The sequence below is a fragment of the Hylobates moloch genome, unplaced genomic scaffold, assembly GCF_009828535.3.
Source record: "Hylobates moloch isolate HMO894 unplaced genomic scaffold, HMol_V3 SCAFFOLD_11, whole genome shotgun sequence".
Lineage (NCBI taxonomy): Eukaryota > Metazoa > Chordata > Mammalia > Primates > Hylobatidae > Hylobates > Hylobates moloch.
This window is the reverse complement of record NW_026652286.1, coordinates 88,253,708-88,277,157: the sequence shown is the minus strand read 5'-3', so window position 1 is coordinate 88,277,157 and position 23,450 is coordinate 88,253,708. Positions and strand designations below refer to the sequence as shown.

The window sequence follows — 23,450 nt, the reverse complement described above, 5'->3', positions numbered from 1 at the left end:
GCGGGACAGAGGACCCTCTAAGGGAGATTCTCCAGTCGTCGGTCTGATACAGCGATTGCTATAAACATTCCTAATAAAGGTGTACAAGAAGCTAGACCCGCCCCCTGGAGCCTGAGTCCTTGCACGCCAGGCGCCCGGGAGAACACTTTTTCCTTGATCCGGGGAAAGCAAAACCGAATTTTAACATAAACATATTTGCATACGCCCCTCCCCTTGGCCCCGCCCCTAGGTGGCGCGGGCGCGCCGCCGAACGCCAGCGCCAGGGGGCGGGGTGGGGGAGGGGGCGAGGCCCTCCGAGAGCCGGGTTGGGCTCGCGGCGCTGTGATTGGTCTGCCCGGACTCCGCCTCCAGCGCATGTTATTAGCATCTTATTAGCTGTCCGCTCGGGCTCCGGAGGCAGCCAACGCCGCCAGTCTGAGGCAGGTGCCCGACATGGCGAGTGCAGTGCTGCCGAGCGGATCCCAGTGTGCGGCGGCAGCGGCTGTGGCGGCGGCAGCGGCGCCTCCCGGGCTCCGGCTCCGGCTTCTGCTGTTGCTCTTCTCCGCCGCGGCACTGATCCCCACAGGTAGGTGTGGGCACCGGCCGGTTGGCCCCTAAATCTCCCAAGGCACCCCAGTAGCCGTAGCCACAGAGGGGGGAAACGTTTCCATGACAACCTCCCCCCACTTCCTAAATCCGAAGCGGAGGGAGTGTGGAGAGGAAACTCAGGGCTGAAAGGGAAGGGGCTGAGGGTATCTGTGAGCCCCTTCTCCCCTGCCTGGCTGAGTGTGAATGAGAGTCCCCAGGGATGGCTGCACCCACACACCTTCTCTCCCCGGCTTGGCGCGGGGTGCAGAGTGGAGTGAGAATGGGGGGCCCAGGGGCTGTAAAGCATGGGGGAAGGGGATGCTTCGAAGACAACCTCAACCCTTCCGGACCCTTCTAAACTCGCCGTTGTCCCCGTAACTTGCAGTCCTCCCACCTCCCAGGGCTGCCCATTCGCCCCCACCTCTCCAGAGGGCCCCCCCCAGTTCTCCATCCCCGAAGCCTCCTGGTGGCTGACTCCTAGCCGCCCGCGGCGTGATTTCTCCCCGGTCCCCAGGACATCCCCAGACTTGTCTGATCTCCCCTGCCCCTTCCCCCAACGCGCTCTGCCTTTCTCCCCTGTCCCCAAACTGCACGCCTCTCGTGTTTCCCTCCGGCCGAACGCAGCCCTCCGCCCCCTCGGCTCTGCTGCGGGTCTTTTTGGCCCGGCTCCAGGCGGGGAAAGTTCCCCGGCCCGGACCCGCGGGGGAGCGGCCGCTGTCGCCGTCTCTGCGGGAAGGCGCCGGGAGCCCGCAGCCCGCCCGCCCCACAGCGTCCTCTGCCACGAGTGGGGACACGGGATTTCCCGGCTGCCCGTTCTTTCGGCGGCCGGAGGGTGGCGGAGGGGGCGTCGCGGCCTCTGCGGCCAGGCGGACACCCTGCGGGCCTCCGCGCGCCCCCTCTGTGAAGAGCAGTCTTGGGAATTTGCCCAGGGGCGGCTCTGCACGCCCGGTGTCTTCCCTGAAGACACCAAGCACTCGGCTGGAGCCCGATGTGTGGCTGCCCGTGTGCCGGGCGCGTTGTCGCGGTTGGGAAAGAAGAGGGCAGTGTTTGCTTTTGCTAACAAAAGGGAGCCGGAGCTCTTCCCCAGTGGAGAGGCCGGCCGTGCTGCACCCAGCCTCCCTTCCCGCCACCTCGCCGCGCTCGGCAGCCGCGCGGCGTCCCCTGGCCCCTGCTGCAGGCTCCAGGCGAGCGCCGGGACCGAGTGGTACGGGGCCGCGGGGGGCGAGCGGCGATGCAGGAGGGGATGCAGCAGGGCTCTGAGCCTGCAAAGCCCCTCCTTGCAGCTCCAGAGCTGCAGGACCCGGGAGCAACAAGTGGCGGAGGACTCCGAGAGCTCAGCCCCCACCTGCGGAGCCCCAGGCCCGGGCGGGCACAGCGTTGAGGCCACCGTGCCGCTTTGGGGGCGCCTCTCCGCTTGGGCTGTGCCTTTTGTTTACACGCTAGAGGACACACAGTTATGTAAACACCGCAGGAAACACGCTGTAGGAGACGGGGGATGTGTGGGGGTGCTAGCTTGAGATTTGGGGGACGCCGGGTTGGCTGCTTGCCCCCAAAATAGGCTTGCAAAGGAGCTCGGCTTGGGGAACCTATTGGGGGGCGTCTGGCAGCAGCGTCAATTCCAGCGCTGAGGGTTTTTTCTTCCATGCCACTGTCTCCGGATGTTGTTTATGTGTTTTTCCTCTGTGAATTCTTAATTTATGAGTTACGAGATAATTGGGTTCAGCCGATGCCGGTGTGGTTACAACTTCATTTCGGGTGATGCCTCTGACTGGATGGGTTCAATAAAATGTTCCTGAAACAGATCCCTCGTGCTGCTGCATTGTAAAAAGCGCCAGTGTCAGTTAAACGTGAGCGTGAGTAAAGGCTCGGTAACTGGTGCATAATAGAGGCAACAATAGACTTGTACTGGCTGCAAAAAAAAAAAAAAAAAAAAAAAAAGCCGGGGGGCGGTGGAAAGCTGTGGTCGGGGATATTGCCTTTTGACTAAAAATGGGAGTCGTGCAATGACGCTTGGCAGCAGAAGTAGGATTAGATTATGCCTCCCCACTGCTCATTGAAGGCACCGGGTAGTAGCAGCGGTACTATATTTGTAACTCTCGCGGTGAGAAGTTGCCTTCCCTGCGAGGGATATATGCTGACTTAGGAGCGGTCTGGAACTCAACCGTGCATGTCAAAGCTACATGAAAATTCTGTTGCCAGTTACCATGGAAGCAGCTTCTTGCTCTTGTGTACATCCCTGTTTGTATGCTGGTTATCAGATTGTGTTCAAATTAGAAAGTAATTGGGTTTGATTTGTAGTGAGGGGATGAGATGACTTTCTTAATTTTTTTTCTCTTAATGCATATATATATATATATATATTTCGTGGTGAGTTTGAGAGGAGGTCTTGGCTCATTCCGGGGTCCCATACCCCAGGGGTAAATTTCAGGTGGGCACCAAGGGACTTTTTCTCCTCAGTTCTGTTTAAGCTTTCTCAGAGGCCTCCTGTTCCCACTCCCAGGGTTAAAGAAACCTGTTGGTGCATCTAACTTAATTAGGCTTGTTTCGTTTACATCCTTGCTGGGAAAGCGAATTAGGACCCTCGTGCGTGGGTCCTGGTTCTGTTTTTTCCTGTAACTGAAGCCATCCATCCCCCGCAGAAAATCTCCTCTCATTTCTCCTGTGATGTTTGGATGAAATGGATATTAACGAAATGCAGCAAAAATGGGTTTGCTTAAGCTCACTCCACAGTGTTAATCACGCCTGTTACATTCAGGTGCATGCATGATGTTGTTTACGATCCCGAGTGAACCAGTAGCTGATCACCCCCCTCTTATCATTTTCAGGATTAGAGAGGATGGCTGGTGGATGGGAGGTTTATGGTGGTGATGGGAAGGAGGGGGGGCTGAGTTTTGCTTGCTTTGGCCTGTTGGGGCTTGCAAACCGGGGATAGAGACTTTACAAAAGTGCCGCCCTGTTATTGTTGCCTTTCTCTGCATCAGATTGAATAGCCGCAGGAGGGACTTGCACTTGTCTGTGATAGATTTAATAAAATATCCCTCATTAATGCCACTTTATATTTACAGTGTGTCACTGGAGACGCACAAGGCTTCATTTAGTGACTTGTGTGATGAGACAAGCTTGCATTATTTGCCTGGGACGTTTTGGAGGAACAAGAGACCCATTGAGCAATCTTTTGAAATGAACAAATACGAAAAAGGGGGGAATAAAAGAGCAGGCAGTTCTTTGGAACAAAGAGCTTTATTCATATGGATGTTGTACATGCTTTATCCAGTTTTCCCCAATGGCCCTCCTGGTAAAGGGGAATGGGACAGGGAAGACGCCAACAGGCAGGACACTTTCGTTTCCTCTCTCACTTCCTGACTTCATATTCTTATCGGAGTTGGTCCCCGGCTCACTGCCTGCTCATCTCTTTCCATACTCTCTAAAATCCCAGAAGGTAACTGATTCCTGGGTCTCCAAAGAGAGATTGTGAAATCCTTTCTCCCAGCTCTAAATTTCAACAGAAGACAATGCTAGCTACCTGTTGAGGTTGATGTCGTTGGAGAATATATTGGTTGAAGGGAAAGAGATGTCACTTTTCTATGACATGTGTCAAGAAGTGGTTGATAGTGAATGTCAGATTGGTAAGATGTCTTGCGGTTATAACATTAGCCTTACTATTTATTTGGAAAGAAATGCTGTGAAAACCAACATCCAAAAATTGTATTCTTATTGATGGTGCTCTTGGAGTTTTTACTGACTTTTTCCCACACCTGGTACATTTTAGTCTCATACATAAGTGAATTTTTATTATTCCTTGGCCTATATTGCTAAACGATTTTTTAGGCTTTAAAAATTGATAAGATTGCTATGAATATAAACTGTCTCATTCTCTCGGGGTTTCTGTACGTGACATTTTAATGCCTAATTGGTCACTTAGAATTTACATTTTAAAAATGATTTTGTGTGTGTGTGTGTTTAGCAAAAGATGCATTTTAGTGTGGGGATTCTCTTAAATTGGGCCAAACTAATCAATGCTATAATTTGAATGGAAATTTACCAGCAGATGAGGAAAATTCAAAGTAAATCCAAAGGATTCAAATGCTGTATATTTTTCTTGGGAAGAATAGTTCTGACCATTCTGCTGGGCATTTTTAACTGAAAATCCAGCACAGAAAGGAGAAATCACACAGCGACATCTGTTGCAGAATTGAAAATTTGCTGCTTTGAGTTGGAAGCAATTAGTCCCATATAAGCACCTAATGGTGTCAGTGTGTGTGTGTTTGTGTGTATGTATAAGTACCGATACAAATACATACATATACATACTTATATATACAGATAGATGCACAGTATACAAAAACTTGCCCACATACAATATTCATATTCACATTAAAAATTATTTAATAGAAAATGTAACATTTTGGGACTAAAGCTGTTTTTAAAAATATTACCTTTTGAGGAATTAGAGATTCTTGTAATCATGGAATTTTTGAGAGGGGAGAGATATTAGAAATCATCTGGTGAAATTCCATTTTGAAGTAAAGTAGCCGAAGTCCAGGAAGGGAAGAATCTTACTCTGCAGTTGAACTAAGGCTAGGTTAGCGACAGATCCTGGATGGGGACAGGTCCCTTGATGTCCAGCCAGTGGACCTTCTGTTCCATATTAAACCCGTGGATCAGAGGAGTGACCTCTGGGTAGAAAGGACCAGTTCTTGGTAATGTTGTCTTTGGTGTTGACAAATGATCCTGAAACCTCTGGAATTTATTTGGCAGGCGCAACAGAAATGTCATCCAAAGCACCTTCATAGGGGAGAAATCTGGTTTTGTGTCATTGGAATAAGTCTGATACGCAAAACCCAGGCTTTGGAAGGCTCAGATTTAGATTTCTACAGTTTTTTATTTGTCTTTTCGAGGATTAATATTAGCAGTAGAACTGGTTCTGTATAACTAAGGAAAAAAGGAAATGTTCTCAAGAACAAAAACGGAGCTTGATTTTCTTACCAGGAACTTGCCTCTTTTCATGAAGCCAAGAAAAAGCTGAGAATATTTTTTTGTTGTTTTTTAAAGAAAAAGTTGTATTTTTGAAGGATGACTTTTTTTTTTACATTGATCAGATTTTTCTTTTTTCCCATTTTATTATGGAAAATTTCAAATATATATACAAAGTGGGAAGAATACCATATTTAACCGTGCATGCAAATCTCCCAGTTTCAATAATTATCCACCGCTGGTCGCTCTATCCCCTCTGTGCTTCCTCCTTTTCTCAGATTACTTTAAATAAATCCTGAACATCCTATAATTTCTTCCATAATTACTTTTAGAATGATTTCTAAGATACAGCCCCTCTTTTTCCACTCCTCATCCCGGTATTACTATCTGGGCATACGCACAGTATTCTCACCTGGATGTACCGAATTTTTGCCTTAGCTTTACTGAGGAAGAGAGAATGAAGGCTTGTTGCAGTTGGTGAAAGCAAAGGCAGAGACAAGAGAAGCTACAGCACTGAGGAGACCTTCTCGTATGGTTTGTTTTATTTTGAGCAAGGTTTTGTTTGGATCGGATAAGATGAGTTTTATTGTTGTGCAAATACAGTTGTGTAAATATGCAGTAATTGTAGCTAGTCCCTCAACTGTGGTGTGTGCTGGAAAGCACCATTGGCGAGATTGGCCATTTCCATTTGTTCCCATAATGATTACCCTCCATGCGATTACTTCTGTAGGAAAGGCTCATGTTAGTTTGATGACTGTGAAATACCCCGTTCGTGTATTTATCTTTAAAGGCCTCCATGGTATAAATACCTTTGCATTTTGTGAATATATTGCTTAAAATAAAAATGTCTCTTCCCATTTCGAACTGGCTAAGTGCTAATTTCAGCCTGCTATTGTGTAACTGAAGTGATCACAAAATGCCTTCTTTGGTGTGGGAAACTCATGCATCAAGCTGTAAGTATTTGGGCCTTATTTTTGTGGGATGGTGGTGAAGGATGGTGGGGAGAGAAAAGGTTACTACCTTTACTTCTAAATATTTGCTCCATTGATTTAAAATATGAATTTTTAATTTCAGCTAGAAATGTTGGAATGCTTCACTGTTAATTTCTAAAAGTCTTTGGTTTTTCTGAAAATTGTTCCATTTTCCAAGGTTCATGAAATGTGAGGTGTTTTTTTTTTTTTTTTTTTGAGGCTCTTTCTCAAAAATTTCATTAAATGTGGACTATAAATCTGAAGCATTTAATATTTGGTTTTTTTTGTTTCCAGACAAACAGGGAGTTATGCCTGAGATGATTTTGAGGGGTCCGAATGGCCCTGGCCAGGTGAAAACCTGGCCCCCTGCACCGCCCCCTCTGAGTTGACCAGGGCACAAGAAAAGCACAAAGGAATGCCTACATTCAGGGTTTGGGGAGCACCACCAAAATCGAATAAAAAGCCTTAGTTTGGAAACCATCAATGAAGGAAGGAACCCACTGGAATGTTTGTAATTACAAGTGGCACCTTCTTGTTTAAATTTCAGAAGCCACAGTTTCTTTTTCAGAGATTTAAATTGCAGGCTCTAGCCAGCAGCTGCTGTTGTGGTTAATGGGCAGTTTCTCTTTGAAGATCTTCCAAGTGCTGGTTCTCAAAAGCTTTGGTGCAGTTGGCCTTGAACTAGGGTTAGAAAAAAGGGCGATGTAGGTATTTATACAAATGCACAGCTCAAATGACATGTGGCCTTTATTATTACTCAAACCTGGCGTTAAGGTTGAGAAAAACCCAGCACTGAGGAAAATCTGTTATGACTGACAGGTGTCTTGAATGAGGTGATTATCTTAAGGGCGATAAGATGGGAGAAATTTTTTCTTTTAGTAGATGTTTTACTGGAATATAGGCATTTGACCCAACATTTTGATCTAGGTATTTCAGAAATGTTAAATAGGCTTGAAATGAAAGTGCTGTGATATATATTTAAATGCTACTCAGTGTTTGAAGTTGATATTCCAGTGACATAGTCTTTTAAAAATGCCTAGAATAAATATCTTGCTCTTGGCAGACTTCCTTGGGAAGGTAGGTGCTCTGATTCCTCGTCGGCTGTCCAGCACTGGACTGCAGTGTCTAGTTGGAATTAAGTTATGCCGTCCCTAGAGGAGGTGGGAAGAATCTGCCTGAAAACAAAGGGTTCGCCAGTTCCCTGACTCCCATTGTCTGTACCATATCTCCACTTGGCTGAGATTAACCTAAAAGTTAACGTTTAAAAAATTTGAACCTTTTATCTTTTTGCAGTAGGTATCAACTTTTCTCAAAGTCTCCATTATTACAAATGACACCATCGACATCCTGGTCTCCAAGGCCCCTACATTTGGAGTCTTTTTTCCCCTCCTTAGCTTTCCTGCTTGCACTGAAATAAAATGGGGCTGATTGTTTCTAAGTGACATTCTCTGGAAACATCAGTGCCCTCTCCAAACTGTGTTTTGCTAACAGGAGGCTCCTAGCCAGTTCCCCCTACTCTAGTCCTCTGCTAGCTACTGCAATTCTAATTCTTTTCAGGACAGGATCATAACATTTCCCGTTCAGAAACCTAATCTCAAATTCTTACTTCTTGCATCAGATTCAAACTCCACACTGTTTTGTCTTCAGGTTGTTCTTCCTCAATTGCTCTCCCACTCCCTCTCTAATTGCCCTCATTTCTTATTACTTTTCAGCTTAATCCTGATGGGACTGGAAGACTGATGATTCTCCAGTGAAACTGAGGAAGAAAGTGGTTCTGCCTATCAGCCTTCAGCTGGTTATCTTTGCATAAAATACTCTATCTTTTTTCCCTTAACTGTGTGTCTTGGTTTGTAGGTATAGGATGGCTGATTTCTCTTTGCCTACATTGAGAATAAACACCTTCCTTTTACATCTTTCATTTTAACTAACACATACTTACCTAAAAGGTACCTCAACCCACACGTTTCTCTCTTGACTTCACAGGTTTATACATGATTATGTTTCTTGATGCTAAGCCAAACTGTGTTGATATTATGGCCATGATTTTCATGAAAATTTAAAACTTTAGATTGTTGAAAATATATTGTCTCCATTTGGTAGTTTGTATTTGAATATGGGGATTTACTACAGCATGAAAATGGCGTAATTGACTAAACAAATTACAAGCTGTCAAAGGTAAGACTTTCAGACAAAGAGTGAAGTCCTTTAGAAGTAGGAAGACTTTTTAAGGGTCACAGTCAGAGGGCCTCATGTGGAACTGCTGACTTGGGGTGAATGAGATTGACTCCTCTGAAGATGATCCAAGAGATAACACCACCTTAGAGGAGTATTTGGTGCTTGTGTCTGGTGCGTGTAGTTACCTAGTTACTGGAAAATAATAAAATAAAATAACACAAATCCTAAAAAATCTACCCAGAGAAGTGGAAGGGAAGTGCTTTAAAACCCAGGCCTTTATTAGCTAGTGTTTTCAACACGTTTGACTTTGGGAGCAGAGCTGCCTAACTAAACGAAGTTACCGCCATCAGTCACTGGCAGGCCAGCATCAGGACAGGTCTAGGAATTTGGTTACATTTTGCATTTTGGTAGATAACATAGAGGGTGGATTATCACTGGCTCAAGAAACAAAAAAAATGAAACCTTTCTTTATCAGTCTACCTGCTAAATTTGTTATCCTAAGGATCTTTTCAAAGCCTTTATCTGGGAGCAATATCTGCCAGAGTTCTTCCTTCCTTTTTTCCTTGCCTGACACCCTTCCCTTCAGAGTTCAGTTCTTGCTAGTAGAAAAAGGCTATGCGCCATGATAATACAGTGATTTTAAAAGTTGATTATCTTGAAGTATTTTGGGACAGTTTCGGGGAATGGGTTATGTGGTATGTATTTATTTGGCTCTTTGCTGAATATGCCTGTATAAATCCAGCCTCCTCGATGTTACAAGTCATCCCCTTGATTTCTTCTTTTGAATAAAAAAGGAGCATTGCTTCATTTTTCTTGCAGAAACCCTTATTTAAACAATGAAAACTTCAAAGATAGGGAGAAAAAAACCAAGTTAATTTAGTACTAAATTACTGCTCAAATGGTTTTATCTTTTAAAAGGTTCAAGTAGAGATTAGCTTAAATACACTGGATTTCACTTTTCCTTGTGTGTACATATCTTGTGAGCAAACTTCATTGTGAAGAGCTCTCTGTCTTCTTTAGTTTTGTTAGTAATCACATAATTGTTAGTTGCTGTTTATTTCCCTTTCCTGAAGCAAATCTCTCCATCTCTGGGCCAGGTTGGCAAGCGGAATATGCAGTTAAGGTTACAGGATAGTAAAACCAAGTACTTTAATCAAACTGCTTGCTTTACAAGATGACAAAAATAAAATAATATATATGAACACTCTTAAGTAGGAAGTGTTTTCTACCTATTTACCTATCATTATTTATCAGTCACTTTTATTAAAACAGCAATACCTAGTGGTGGGGGTTATTTCTCTGGCTACTGCTAATAATAATAACTTTTGTAAATCTTCCACATGTTAGGGAATACTGAAAAAAAAATACTATGTAAAAAGGATTAATTCAGGATGTACTCAGTCATCTCTAAGGTGAAACTGAAGAACACAGTGACAGCAAGATCCTAACTGGAGCTGAATTTTTTTTGATAAGTGAATGGAATCATCTTTTAATCTTGGGGAAACTGACAATGATTATAATCTCTAATTGCTGGGTCTTCTAACACAGAAAGGACATTATTGTTTTATGCAGTTTTTTATATTTTATATACTATGTTTAATAAAGAAATGGTGTTTCTGTAGCTAACCCATAAGCCATTTGGTAGAAAAATGAGCATTTAAAAATGACTTTAAAATTGAGTATCTGCTTTTATACTAGGCACTGTGTTAGGTTCATCTTTGTCTTTCAGAAGGTTCTAGTGTATTTTTCCCTCAACCTTTACTTCAAAAAATTTCAAAACCACAGGCAACTTGAAAGAAGAATACAGTGAATACTTGTATTTACTTTACCTAGATCCATCAACTGTTAACATTTTCCCCATTTGCTTTCTCTCTCTCTCTCTCTCTCTCTCTCTAAATAATGTATACAAACATACTCATCTTTTTTCTTCCCTAAGCCACATGAAAGCACATTGCATCATGATGAATACTTCAGCATGTAGCTCCTAAGAATAAAGACATTTTCCTGGGCACACGCAATACCATTATTACATTAAAATTATCTAGTCTATGTTCAAATTTCCCCAGTTACTTTGTTCTCTCTGCTGCAGAATCCATCAGAGATCACACATTGGATATGTTCTCTAGTCTCGTTTAATCTAGAACCATTATGCTGTTTGCCACCTGTTTTTTCTTTAGGAGTTTTTAAGGAGTATCTTTTATGGCATTGACATTTCGATGAATCCACCTGCTGTTTTGTAGAATGTTCTGCAGTTTTACAAATTATTTGACCATTCCTCATGGTTCAGTTCAGATTAAACATCTTTTGCAAGAACCCTGCATAGCTGATACTGCCAACTTTCTTGTAACACTGCCTCAAGAGGGACATAATATCAGTTTGCTCTATTACTAGTTTGATCCCTTGGTTCAAGATATAAATTTAGTTACTGAGTGTAGGTGAATTTATAGAGTTCTCCATTTTTGTCCCTTTATAATTAATAAGTAAACTTGTGTATACATATCTTGTGGGCAAACTTCGGTGTGAAGAGCCGTCTGTCTTCTTTAGTTTTGAGCCTGAAGATCTTGTTCTCTAATGGCCCTTTATTTAATAGATTGAGCAGCATTGATAAACCTTGTCTGAATCAAATATTATGTCGGTGGTTACAAAACTGTGATTTTCTAATTCTCTAATTCCTCTACTTGGGTAGAGGCATTTCTGAATAAAGAAGAGCTTGCCTTCCCTACTCTTCCCTCTTTTTTTTTTTTTTTAAGAAAATTACAATGGGTTCAGTGTGGTGTGTTTCATTATCATCAGATTTGGCCAGTGGGAACCCCTTCAGAGTGGCTCCTGTATCCTTTTAATATATTCTCATTAATTTTTAAGCTCTTTTATATTTCATGTCGCAAGAAGATATCTATGTTTACGTTGTATTTTCCCTGCCCCCACACCGGGAATCAGTTATTTCTCCAAGGAGTCCTGATTCCTTTTAGTCACAGAATGATATTTAGACAGCAGACATCTAAGAATTGTGCTCATTGTTACTGATTTGTCATGTTTCTAAACTTTTCAGTGAGCGAACAACGATTGTGTGTGTGTGTGTGTGTGTGTGTGTGTCTGTCTATAAAATATCCTTTGTCTCAAAAAAAGTTATATGTGAATTTTCAGCTGTATGGGGGGTAGGGGCCCTGTGTTCAAGGGTCAACTGTGTGAGTGTATTTTAAAAATATTTATTCATTTACATCACAATGTCATGCTAATACCTTCAATTCCAGTCTAACATCCCAGGGTACTTTCTCTCCATCTCCCATTCCTTATTTGTGTTTTCTTTCTCCCATGGTGAAAACTCTGTTTCCCAGTGACAGCAATGTCTTTTTAGTACAAAATAGTTTTGGAATTACTCCACCAAAACCATTGTAGACAACAGATCTACCCAGTACAGCGCAGGATTTTTTGCCACTCTTTTTGTCTTTAAAATAGATCCCACTGAGGGTAGATGAGTATCATGTTCACAAATTTACAGATTAGTTTTTTTTGTGTGTGTGTGTATGTATCAATAGATATATAGTTAGGATCATTTATTTTTGTTTATATTTTGTTTTAATTTCTTTCCTATCATTGTTGATTTATAATTTGAACATATAAATCATTAACGTGGCTCAAAATCAAAACTGTCCATTCTCATTTCATTCCCTATGTTTTTTGTCCCATTCCCACCCAACTTCCTATAGTTGCCAATTTCATACATTTCTTGTGTGTCCTTTCAATTTTTCCTTTTGAAAATACAATGAGTAGTGTTCTATTCTCTTAAACTTTCACACAGCCTGTGTTGCTATCTGCCTATAATATCATTATTTGACAAATCCTAGGTTCTCGTATTTGTTATGATGACCTTCCTCCTCATTTGGCTGTATTTTACTTTAGAAGCCTTTTGTTTTTATTTATTTAATTATTTATTTTTATTTTACTTTAAGTTCTAGGGTACATGTGCACAACATGCAGGTTTGTTACATAGGTATACATGTGCCATATTGGTTTGCTGCACCCATTAACTCGTCATTTACATTAGGTATTTCTCCTAATGCTATCCCTCCCCCTGCCCCTCACCCCATGACAGGCGTGTGATGTTCCCTGCCCTGTGTCCAAATGTTCTCATTGTTCAATTCCCACCTACGAGTGAGAACATGCAGTGTTTGGTTTTCTGTCCTTGTGATAGTTTGCTCTGAATGATGGTTTCCAGCTTCATCCATGTCCCTGCAAAGGACATGGTCTCATCCTTTTTTATGGCTGCATAGTATTCCATGGTATATATGTGCCACATTTTCTTAATCCAGTCTACCACTGATAGACATTTGGGTTGGTTCCAAGTTTGGGTTGGTTCCAAGTTACTATTTTCACTTTTCTCCCATTTCTTCCTTCTAAGTTCATAGTTTTACTTGGATAGTGGAAGGAATTCATTTTTTTTTCTTTTTTTTTCTTTTTGAGACGGAGTCTTGCCCTGTTGCCCAGGCTGGAGTGCAGTGGTGCGATCTCAGCTCACTGCAGGCTCCCCCCCACCCTGGGTTCACGCCATTCTCCTGCCTCAGCCTCCCGAGTAGGTGGGACTACAGGCGCCTGCCACCTTGCCGGGCTAATACTTTGTATTTTTCGTAGAGACGGAATTTCACTGTGTTAGCCAGGATGGTCTCGATCTCCTGACCTCCTGATCTGCCCGCCTCGGCCTCCCAAAGTGCTGGGATTACAGGCATGAGCCACTGCGCCTGGCCTTTTTTTTCTTTTAATTCATCAAGTTACTTGCAAGAAAATAAGGACTGCCCTTTTCATATGATATAATGTGTGTCTCTGATATTTAATAACCATGCCTTACCTTGGTTCTGATTGGCTGTCTTTTTTTAACTCTTCTCCTTATCCAATAAGTTGACAAATAAATGCCTCAAACCCCAATTCTTCCCACTTTTTTTTTTTTTTAACATTGCAGTATAATTTACTTTTAAGTGCACAGCCAAGATGTCTTTTGCCTTTAAACCTCAGACTATGTTCTAAAAGTGCCTCTTGGACATCTCAGTCCAGATGTTCCAGTTATCTCAAATAATACGAATGACAAAACAGCAATTATATTTAGTGTCTGTATTCATGATCTCATTTAATCCTCACTGTCACCCTATAGTTACCACTGTTGCCCCATTTTACAGAAGAGGAAGAGGTGAGGACAGTAATAGGTCCCTTGTCCAAGAAACACAAATGGTAAGTATCAGAACCATGATCTGAGCTATATCTATGTTCAAAACCCATAGTTTTAAATACTTAACTGTATTTTCCTAAAATTCAGGATTCTAAAACTGAACTTCACATCTGTTCTGGCCGAGCATGGTGGCTCTTGCCTGTAATCCCAGCACTTTGGGAGGCCGAGGTGGGCGGATCACAAGGTCAGATGTTCGAGACCAGCCTGGCCAATATGGTGAAACCCTGTCTCTACTGAAAAATACAAAAATTAGCCAGGCGTGGTTGTGGGCGGCTGTAGTCCCAGCTGCTCAGGAGGCTGAGGCAGGCAAATTGCTTGAACTTGGGAGGCAGAGGTTGCAGTGAGCTGAGATTGCACCACTGCACTCCAGCCTGGGCGACAGAGCAAGACTGTGTCTCAAAAAAAAAAAAAAAAAATGTGGTCTTCCCACATCTCCCTCTATTCCATGTTTCCTATACTGATGAAGGGTAACACCATCCATCCAATGAGTTAAATAAACCTGGGAGTCCTCATAGAGAATTCCCTCCTTTGTTATCATCTCCCCCTATATTAGCTATAGGTCCTGCCTGTCTTCATTTTACAGATGAGGAAAGTAGACTTAGAACGGTATAACAGCCCCTTAATTGTTTCATTTATTGCTATCCTCATTCCTTGTAATGCATCCTTAACACTGCTTCTAGAGGAATCTTCCTAAAATACACCTTAGATGTCACTTTCTTGCTCAAAACTTTAAATGTTTTTCTTGGCATCCTAAAGGTGAGGCTTATCCTCTTTCAGTGTGTCCTGCAGTGTCGTTCATGCTTGGCCACACCGGCTCTCCACACCATTGTTCTTGCTTTAGGACTACCAGAGTAATTGTGTCCTAGATGCACCACGCTCTCCCATGCCTGTCTGCTTTTTATATGCTACCTTCTCTACCTGAAGCACCTTAATGTATATGGCTAGTTCGTACATATCTCTCAAGATTCACCTCAAGCACTGCATTCTGCGAGGAAACTTCCCGTGATTATTCAGGCCGGTTAGGTATGTTTTCTTTGAACCCTTCTTCTGTACTTCCCTAAGGGCTACTCCTGACTTATCTTCTTCCTTCCTATCACACTGACTTCTCTGAATGGCCTGAGTCTCTTCTATATGCCCGCTACACATTTTGTCCAACTTGTTTCCACTGATAGAAATGTCCTATCCTCATACCTTCCATGTAGGCATATTTAAATCCCATGCATATGTAAAGACCGAAGTCCAGTGTTTTTAAGTCTTACATAATTTCTCAGCTTGAATATGTTTTCCTTTCAACTTCTATTACAACTTCTCTAACCATTTCATGACATTGAACATTTTTTACACAATTTGATTTCTAATATGTATATATCCTATCCTTTTCATTTGTTATAAATACCGGTTGTTGGGATACAGAATATGCCAAGGCCTTAGTGTCTATGAATTTAATTTAGTGGTGGTCTTATTATCAGCTTTTTTAGGGCTATAATTCTTAGTTGAAGTTGTTTGTTCTCCCATAATGAATGAAGAGCTATCAACATGCCTGACTCTTTTGTATCTTGAAGGAATGACTTCTAGTGTGTTTGTTCATACTTGGTTGTTGGGCAATCATTAGAGAGATTTAGTCTAGCAGCCCAGATAAGAGAATCTCTTTCCATTTATTTAATCACTTCACAGTCCTGGGATACCTGGACTTTGAGTCATTGCTGAGGCTATATCGTCACTTTAGAGTTGAAGCAACAAACCAAGAAACTTATCTCTGAGGTCATCTGTTCCTCTTCACCTCAGCTTTCATGAGAGGCTTGTCTTAAAACTGAGATATATATATATTCTTAGAAGAGGCGTGGTGAACATAGGGAAATTTAAACCTCAGGGTAACAGTATTCCTTGTACAGTAATAAAGATGTATGTGGAGTCAGTGGCTACAGGATCAAAAAATAGATCACAGTAATCGGATCAAACCTGAGAAATGGCTTGTTGCTGTGTTTAAAAAAATGACATGGGTAAGGCAGTCTGTTTTGTGGCGATGCTTCCACTATTTGTGTGACTATACAGTCTGTGAAATAGGACTGGCAAAGTTAAGCTTATAAAGTTAATTGCCTACAACTGATCTAGCTTTAAACAGAAAGTAGGTTTCCTTTTGGTCTTGTGTGGAAGAGGGGAGAGATTTCATGTGTAGGCAGAGAGAGTATGTGTTTGCTAACATTACCTTTTAATTTAGGAGAAGTTTGGAGTTTTTTCTTCCCTGCGAATATAGAGGTGGAACCACTCTAACCAGAGTTTATTGCTGTAATATTTTTTAAATGCATTTGTAGCACTGATATATCTGTGACCTTGTGAAGGAGTTTTTGAGTAGAGGGGGTGGCAAGCCCTTTTCCTCACTGTCATAACTGATGACTACTCGGTAACGCTAACTTCCTGACATTACTGGGAGGGGGAGGAGGGCCTCTCATAACTTGTTTTTGTATGGCTTAGTTCTAAAGTGTTCCCTTCACAGTCACATCCATCCATTTAGACTTCCCTTTTCCCTGCCTAAGGCTTGCATCCAGCCTAGTCTGTGTTTGGTACTTTAAATGCTTTGAATTACGCAGAATCGTAGTATTTTATTGATGCTTCCCTTGTAGCTATATAGTTGTATATTGTCTTAGGTTACACAGCTTACATTTCTTAGGCATTGTGAGTGGATTATTGCAATTAGTTGAAGTTTTGAGAGGAATGCTATGTCTTCCTTGATTTCTACCAAGTGCCATATTCTTTTTCTTGGTAGATTTTTTTTTTTTTTTTTTTCAGGGATTGCCTTTTAAAGGACCTTTTAAGTTAGAGACATTAACCTTTCTTTCCATCATAACTCTCAGCAGATATATCTTTTTCAGCATGACCTACTGTCAAGTAAATAATGATTTGATGGCAATGTTCAAGAAATTGTATCTTGAAATACAAATTTTTGTCAGTGTCTTAATGTATAGCGTATGATTGGTATTACCCAAGAAGAAGAAAAGATTAATCAATTTCTTCTAGAATTAGGTGGCTAATGCTTCAAGCATCCTATTTAAAAACAATTACATGTTGGTCCTGTCGGCAGGATTGCTTATTTCATTATTCTTATCATTTGCATGAAAACAAGTTGATGATTCTTTAAATAACCACTGTTCAGTTTTCTTTTCCTTTTGAATTATTATTCCTCAAGCATTATATTCCATTCATGCAACAGCATGAATCAGATCTAGAAGGTTAGAATTTCAGACTAAGGTAGTGGCAGAATTTTTTTCACCTTTTTTAACCAAAAATGATCTCCCATTTTCATATTAATTTACCTGTGATTACATCTCTTTATCCTTGTTTCATAAGGTGAGTGCATAGAGTTATGTTTTAATAGAATATTTTTCAAGGTTTTAGGATTTTTTAAAATGAGGTCATCACCTTCAAGATTTTGGCCTGAACTTTTCATGAACTAAAGGAGCAAGAAAAAGATAAATTTTTTAAAAAGATGAATATATAATGTACTTACAATGGAATAACTGATCAAAGTTAAATTCATTTGATAACTTTATCTGGTGCTAGTTCCCAAAGCACTCTACCATTTCAACAAGAGAAACGCCATGTTCATACATTGGATCTCCCCCATAAGATTCTCTTTGAAAAAAGTGTTTTACTTTTTTAAAAAAAGGTTTAAAAGCTACTGGACTTAACAATGAATCTTTCAATTTCCAAACAACAAGGCTGGAGCGAATGAAGCCTGGTTTACTGGGAGAGCACATCAGGGCTAAGACCAAAGCCATAGGCAGTAACAAAGAATACTTATTTGCCTGACCTTTCCTCTCTTCGTATTCTCCTTGGGGTTCTGGAAGGTGTGGCTGTGGCCACAGCAGAGAACTGGTTCAGGAGCTGAGATTTCAGATCACGGGCACCTCTATCTTTCCATTAGAGGGATATAAAGGAGGGAGCTAGCCTGGAGGTGGGATGCCTAGAAGGCTTTCCATTTAAACAAAGTCTTGAAAATATGGGAAGGATTGCTGTTGAGAAAGAGGTGAGAAGGAAAGGCATTCCATGTTGAGGAGAACCATGTGAATAAAGGCTTACAGGTAGGAAAACTGAAATGGCTAGTGAGAGATGGGATTAGCAACAGATAGTTTGGGGCCAGACTGTGGAAAAACTTTGAATGTCAGGTTTAAATTAAATTCAAGGCCAGGCACTATGGCTCATGTCTATAATCCCAGCACTTTGGGAGGCCTAGGTGGGAGGATTGCTTGAGCCCAGGAGCTTGAGACCAGCCTGGGCGACATAGTGAGACCTCGTCTCTACAAGAAATAAAAAAATTGCCTGGTGGTTTAAACTGTAGTCCTAGCTACTTGGGAGGCTGAGGTGGGAGGATTGCTTGAACCTGGGAGGTGGGGGCTATAATGAGCTGTGATTGGACCACTGCACCCCAGCCTGGGCAACAGAGTGAGACCCTGTCTCAAAAAATAAATACATAAATAAATAAATTCAAGAGGTCATTGGGGAGTCTTAAATTTTTTGAACAGTGAAGTAACATCAGGTTGGTTCTTTAGGAATATGAATCCTGCAATGATAAGAAATTGAGAAGTTCATGAGTCCTACAATGATTAGAAATTGAGAGGATCTTCCATTAGAAATGGAGAGATTGGTTAGGGGTATAATAGTTCAAGTAGGACAACAAAAACTTGAATTAGGGCAGTGAAGGAAGAATAGGAGGTAGAATGGAGCCTCCATTGATGGCTGACTAGAGAATGGGGATTGAGGGAAAACAAATAATAGAAATGAAGGTGTGCTTTGATTTTGGACTTGAGTGACTAGGAGAATGACTAATGAACAAAAACGTTATGTGTGGTAAGGGAATGCAGTGAACTTGCTTTTGGATATGTTAAACTTGAGTTATCTCTGGAACATTCAGGTAGAAATGTTTAGAAAGCAGTTTGAAATAAGAGTTCAGTAGAAAGGTTGAGAGCAACGCTACAGGTACAGATTTGAAAGTCATCTGCAAAGAGATGTGTCTTAGTCGTTCTCACACTGCTGGTAAAGACATACCCGAGACTGGGTAGTTTATATAAAGAAAAAGGTTTAATGGACTCACAGTTCCATGTGACTGGGGAGGCCTCACAATCATGGCAGAAGACAAAAGGCACATCTTACATTGCAGCGGAGAAGAGACAGAATGAGAGCCAAGTGAAAGGGGTTTCCGCTTATAAACCACCAGATTTTGTGAGACTTATTCACTGACATGCAAACAGTATGGGGGAAACCGCCCCCATGTTTCAATTGTCTCCCACCAGGTCCCTCCCACAACACGTGGGAATTATGGTAGCTACAATTCAAGATGAGATTTTGGTGGGGACACAGCCAAACCATATCAAGATGACAGCAAAAGTTTTACATTATGCTTTTATTCAGTTACTTGTTTAATACAGATTTATTCAAAGGCCCAGTGTGTGCCAATCATTGTATTAGGTGCTGAAGACAGGCAGAAGTGTATGAGAGATCCTTAAGGGGTGCTACAGAGAGGTTGAATCTTAAGGAATATGTGTTGGTAAGAAGATAAAGAGCCTGTGATGAATGCCAGAAAGGCATTCTAGTCAGAGGACTGGAAGTTAAAGTTGTGGAAGAAGGAGGGAGTCAGTACCAGGAGGAGGATGGGCAGGATTGGTGTGGAGTGAAAGCCTGTTAACCAAGGTGCAGAAGAGTCATTGAAGGTGAGAATATTGTCTTGAAAGTGAATGAACTCTGGGGAAGAGGTTATTTAAGCAAATGGATTCGACTTAGAGATTTAGCCACTCACAAAGCTAGGATATGGCAACACCAGAACCAGATTCCAGGTTTTTTTTTTTTCTTTCTTTTTTTTGAGATGGGGTCTCGCTCTGTTGCCCAGGCTGGAGTGCAGTGGCACAATCTCGGCTCACTGCAAACTCTGCCTCCCGGTTCCACATCATTCTCCTGCCTCAGCCTCCCAAGTAGCTGGGACTACAGGTGCCCACCACCACGCCTGGCTAATTTTTTGTATTTTTAGTAGAGATGGGGTTTCACTGTGTTAGCTAGGGTGGTCTCCATCTCCTGACCTTGTGATCCGCCCGCCTCGGCCTCCCAAAGTGCTGGGATTATAGGCGTAAGCCACCGCGCTCGGCCCAGGTTTTTATATTGAAGTCCATTTCTCACTGTAGCATACCAGTACGCCAAATTGTGTCTTTACCATGGTATAGGGAACTAGAAAGAGCCAGTTCAGCCTGTCCATATTGGTCATTAAGCTTAAAATGTTTAATTAAGATACTTGAAGTTGTTGAATACAGAGAAACTTAATAAACCTCACGACTATCCTTGTATTTCACATGACCAGTGGCAGCTTTGACAAGCTTAAGCATGGAGGGAGGATAGATGGAAGTTGTTTTTCTGGACATGTGCAGCTTTTAACAAGTACCACCAGAGAACAAAAACAAGTCCTAGTGTAGCACAGGGAGCACTTTCTGGATGGCAGGAAGAATCTAGGTCAGCTTAATGGCAACTCCTATTCTTTAGGTAGGTTAATGTTTGTCCCCTGGTTTTCAGCATGCTGTAGGACATCCAGAAAGACTGTGCATGGTTCCTTAGACCATATTAGTTAGTAGGGGGGGGGTCATGAATGAAATTGACATGTGGGAGACTTTTGATTTACATTTGAGTAGAGAGAGTGTAGCTCAGGCCTAATATGGAAACATGCTGAGTTGTAGTCTGCATTTTCTTAACTCCTTTATGTAAAGGACACATCCTTGTGGACATTTTGCATATTACCTTTAGGAGATGACTGGTCTTGTATGGGTAGGATGACCAAAAAGTGCTCAGTTGATCAGTAGAGCTCTGGAACCTGGGCTGGCTAGTCTGGCATCCTTTTTTTGGCTATGCCTCCAGTGCTGTCTGATAAAACTTTGGTGATGATGGAAATAATCCATATCTGTGCTGTTCAGTATAGTAACCACTAGTCACGTGTGACTATTTAGTACTTAAAATGTGGCTAGTGTGGCTAAGGGGCTGAATTTTTAATCTTAATTTATAGATAAGTAGCCATGTGTGTTTATCGGCTACCATATAGGGCAGCATAGCTCTAGACTAAGAAACATTTAAAAAGCCGAATTCTCATGCTCATCGGTATTTTTAACTAGTGAGAGGAGGTTGGAAGAGGGTTGAGTTATATTGATATTCACTCCAAATTTAGTAGGTTTATATTGAACATTGGACTGAGCTATTGTGGGCTTGTGAATTTTTCTCGACTCTCCTCTTGCTTTTCATGTCTAAAACCCTTTGGAATATCTTAATAGTCCTTTCCTCATTTGAAGAATTACCCCTTTTGGCCTTAGATGGGTGTAGCTCATCTAGTGCATAGATTAATAGCTCTAGCTTTGTCCTTAGGAAGGTAAATCTTGAAGGTTACTGTTACATGACTCTACTGCCGTATGCCAATTCACATTGTTATTTTTGTGTGTGTGTGATGCTGAAAGTGAGTGAAATGTGAAAAAAACATTATTCATTTTAAATAGTTTTGACTGCCAGGTTAATGCAACTCTTAAGCAGAGCTTCATGAGGTCTGGCCATAGTAACTGCTTTTAACTTGATTTAAAGTTCTTAAACATTCTGAATTGCTTCACCTAATCTTTTTATACTGAACGTACAATTTTCAGGCTCTTTTTTATTTTCAAATCCATAACTGACAGCTGCTTAACACCTCATTCAAATAGTTTTAAGAGTTTTAGAGAAAAGTTGGGACAGACTGGATTTACTGACATCAGTTGGATTGAGATATTGTGGATTTAAAGATGATAGAGAAGGAGAGGGAAAAGTATGAAATAATTATTCCGTGTTCACTGCTTGCCCAATGACAGTGATTTGAAGCCTAATAACTAGCAAAACTGAGAGGTGGCAGAAGGACATTTGAATTAACTTCCAAATCTTAATATAAGGAATGAGTATTTTCTTTGAAAACAAAATTTTCATGTGTAGTCCTGTTCGTTTTATTATATTTTTAAAAATATTAATGCACAGAAATGCATATATGCCAAAACCTCACTACAACCTTTTTCTTGGCATATATCTTCCAGATTCTGTGAGATTGTCAGCTCCTTAAAGGAGCTAACTCTTTAGGGGACTCCATGATGTCTAGTGCACAGCAAACATTTTCCAAATGGAATTAACCGTCTTATAAGAGAAACACATTTATAAGGTCTTCCGCCTCTACTTCCAATGACAAATGAAATCATCTTGTGACTCAACTCAAGAAGGCTCTGGGCTACAGTGAATACAGAGAATCTTCAGGAAATACTGTTTAAGAGTTAAAATTAATGTGACTAAATTTTATCCTCATCCTTTTGAGAAAATGCATGCATGTCTGTGTGTGTGTGTGTGTGTGTGTGTGTGTGTGTATCACTTACTATGTGCTAGACACTGATAAGCACTAGGTTTACAAAGATGAGTTATATAGGCTCTCTTCCCTCAAGGAACTTATATTTTAGATGTTTTTGCAGGACACAGTAAAAATAACAATACTATGTGCCAAGAACCATAATAAATATAGTTCGGGAGTGCTGTGGAAGCATAGAAGAGGAATGTCTAACTCACTATGGAGACTTAGAGTCAGGAAAGACTTCTAGGGGGTCTCTTGAGTTGAGTCTTGAAAGATAGGTAGGAGATAGCCAGATGGACGGTATTAGAGGAGTTTTTCCAGGTAGAGAGATAATGGGCGGAAAGACAAAAGCATGGGGGATTCTGGGAACTGCAGATAGTTCGCTATGGCTGAGGGGAATAGCCTTTGAAGGAGCACCACAATGTGAAGCTGGAGAGGGTACATAATTGTCAAATCATACAGGACCAACTCGGTAATAATGAGAAGTCTGGGTTTTATTCCATGGAGAGTGTCAATGAGGGGAGTGGGGAGGGTGCAGAATGAATCTGGAGGATTAGAGACCTCAGGTAGGAGAGCAGTTAGGGAGCAGCTGTGGAAGGTCAGCTGAAATTTTGAGGGCCAGAACCCAGGTACTTGCTAGGCGGCTTGGGAGGAAGTTGGTTTCAGGGTATGTTTAGGAAAGTAGAATTTCATAACTGATCAAGAGAGTGGGAAGAGGAGTCGTCTAGGTTAATGGTCAGGTTCTGGCGTGGCTGCCTAAATGCGTGATGGGTGTAGTAACTAAGACAGGAAATTTAGAAGGTAGACAGTGTCGGGATTAAAGAGGATGTGCTTGACCCTGCAGAGGTTGAGTTGGAGGCACATTCAGGTGCAGATACCTAGCAGCACTCTGTGGCACTCATTTGGAGACATGGCCGTGGATGAGATCTCCTAAGAAGAATGTATACAGAAGAGGAAGAGAAGCTAAGGACAGAATGTCAGGAATGTCAACAATTAAAGGTAGGCAGAAGAAGATGAACTAGTGAGAGGAGTGAAGAAGGGGCTGTCAGAGACTTTGAGGAAAGCCAGGAAAGCCTTTTGTTTTGAGACTTTGAGGAAAGCCAGGAAAGCCTTTTGTTTTGGCATCTTAAGAAAGTGAGTGAGCCACAGTGTCAAATGCTACAGGGAA

The 23,450-nt window shown here is 41.8% G+C and overlaps 1 protein-coding gene across 6 annotated transcripts in view; it reads left to right on the top strand.

Moving 5' to 3' along the window:
- Positions 1 to 394: 394 nt before the first annotated feature.
- Positions 395 to 23,450, top strand: part of CADM1 (cell adhesion molecule 1) — a 333,054-nt gene continuing 309,998 nt past the window's right edge. For all 6 annotated transcript variants that reach the window (XM_032167472.2, XM_032167471.2, XM_032167470.2 and 3 more), the window contains exon 1: positions 395 to 565. In XM_032167472.2, coding sequence (XP_032023363.1) covers positions 433 to 565 — 133 coding nt within the window. In that variant the 5' untranslated portion in view covers positions 395 to 432. The remainder of the gene's footprint in view (positions 566 to 23,450) is intronic.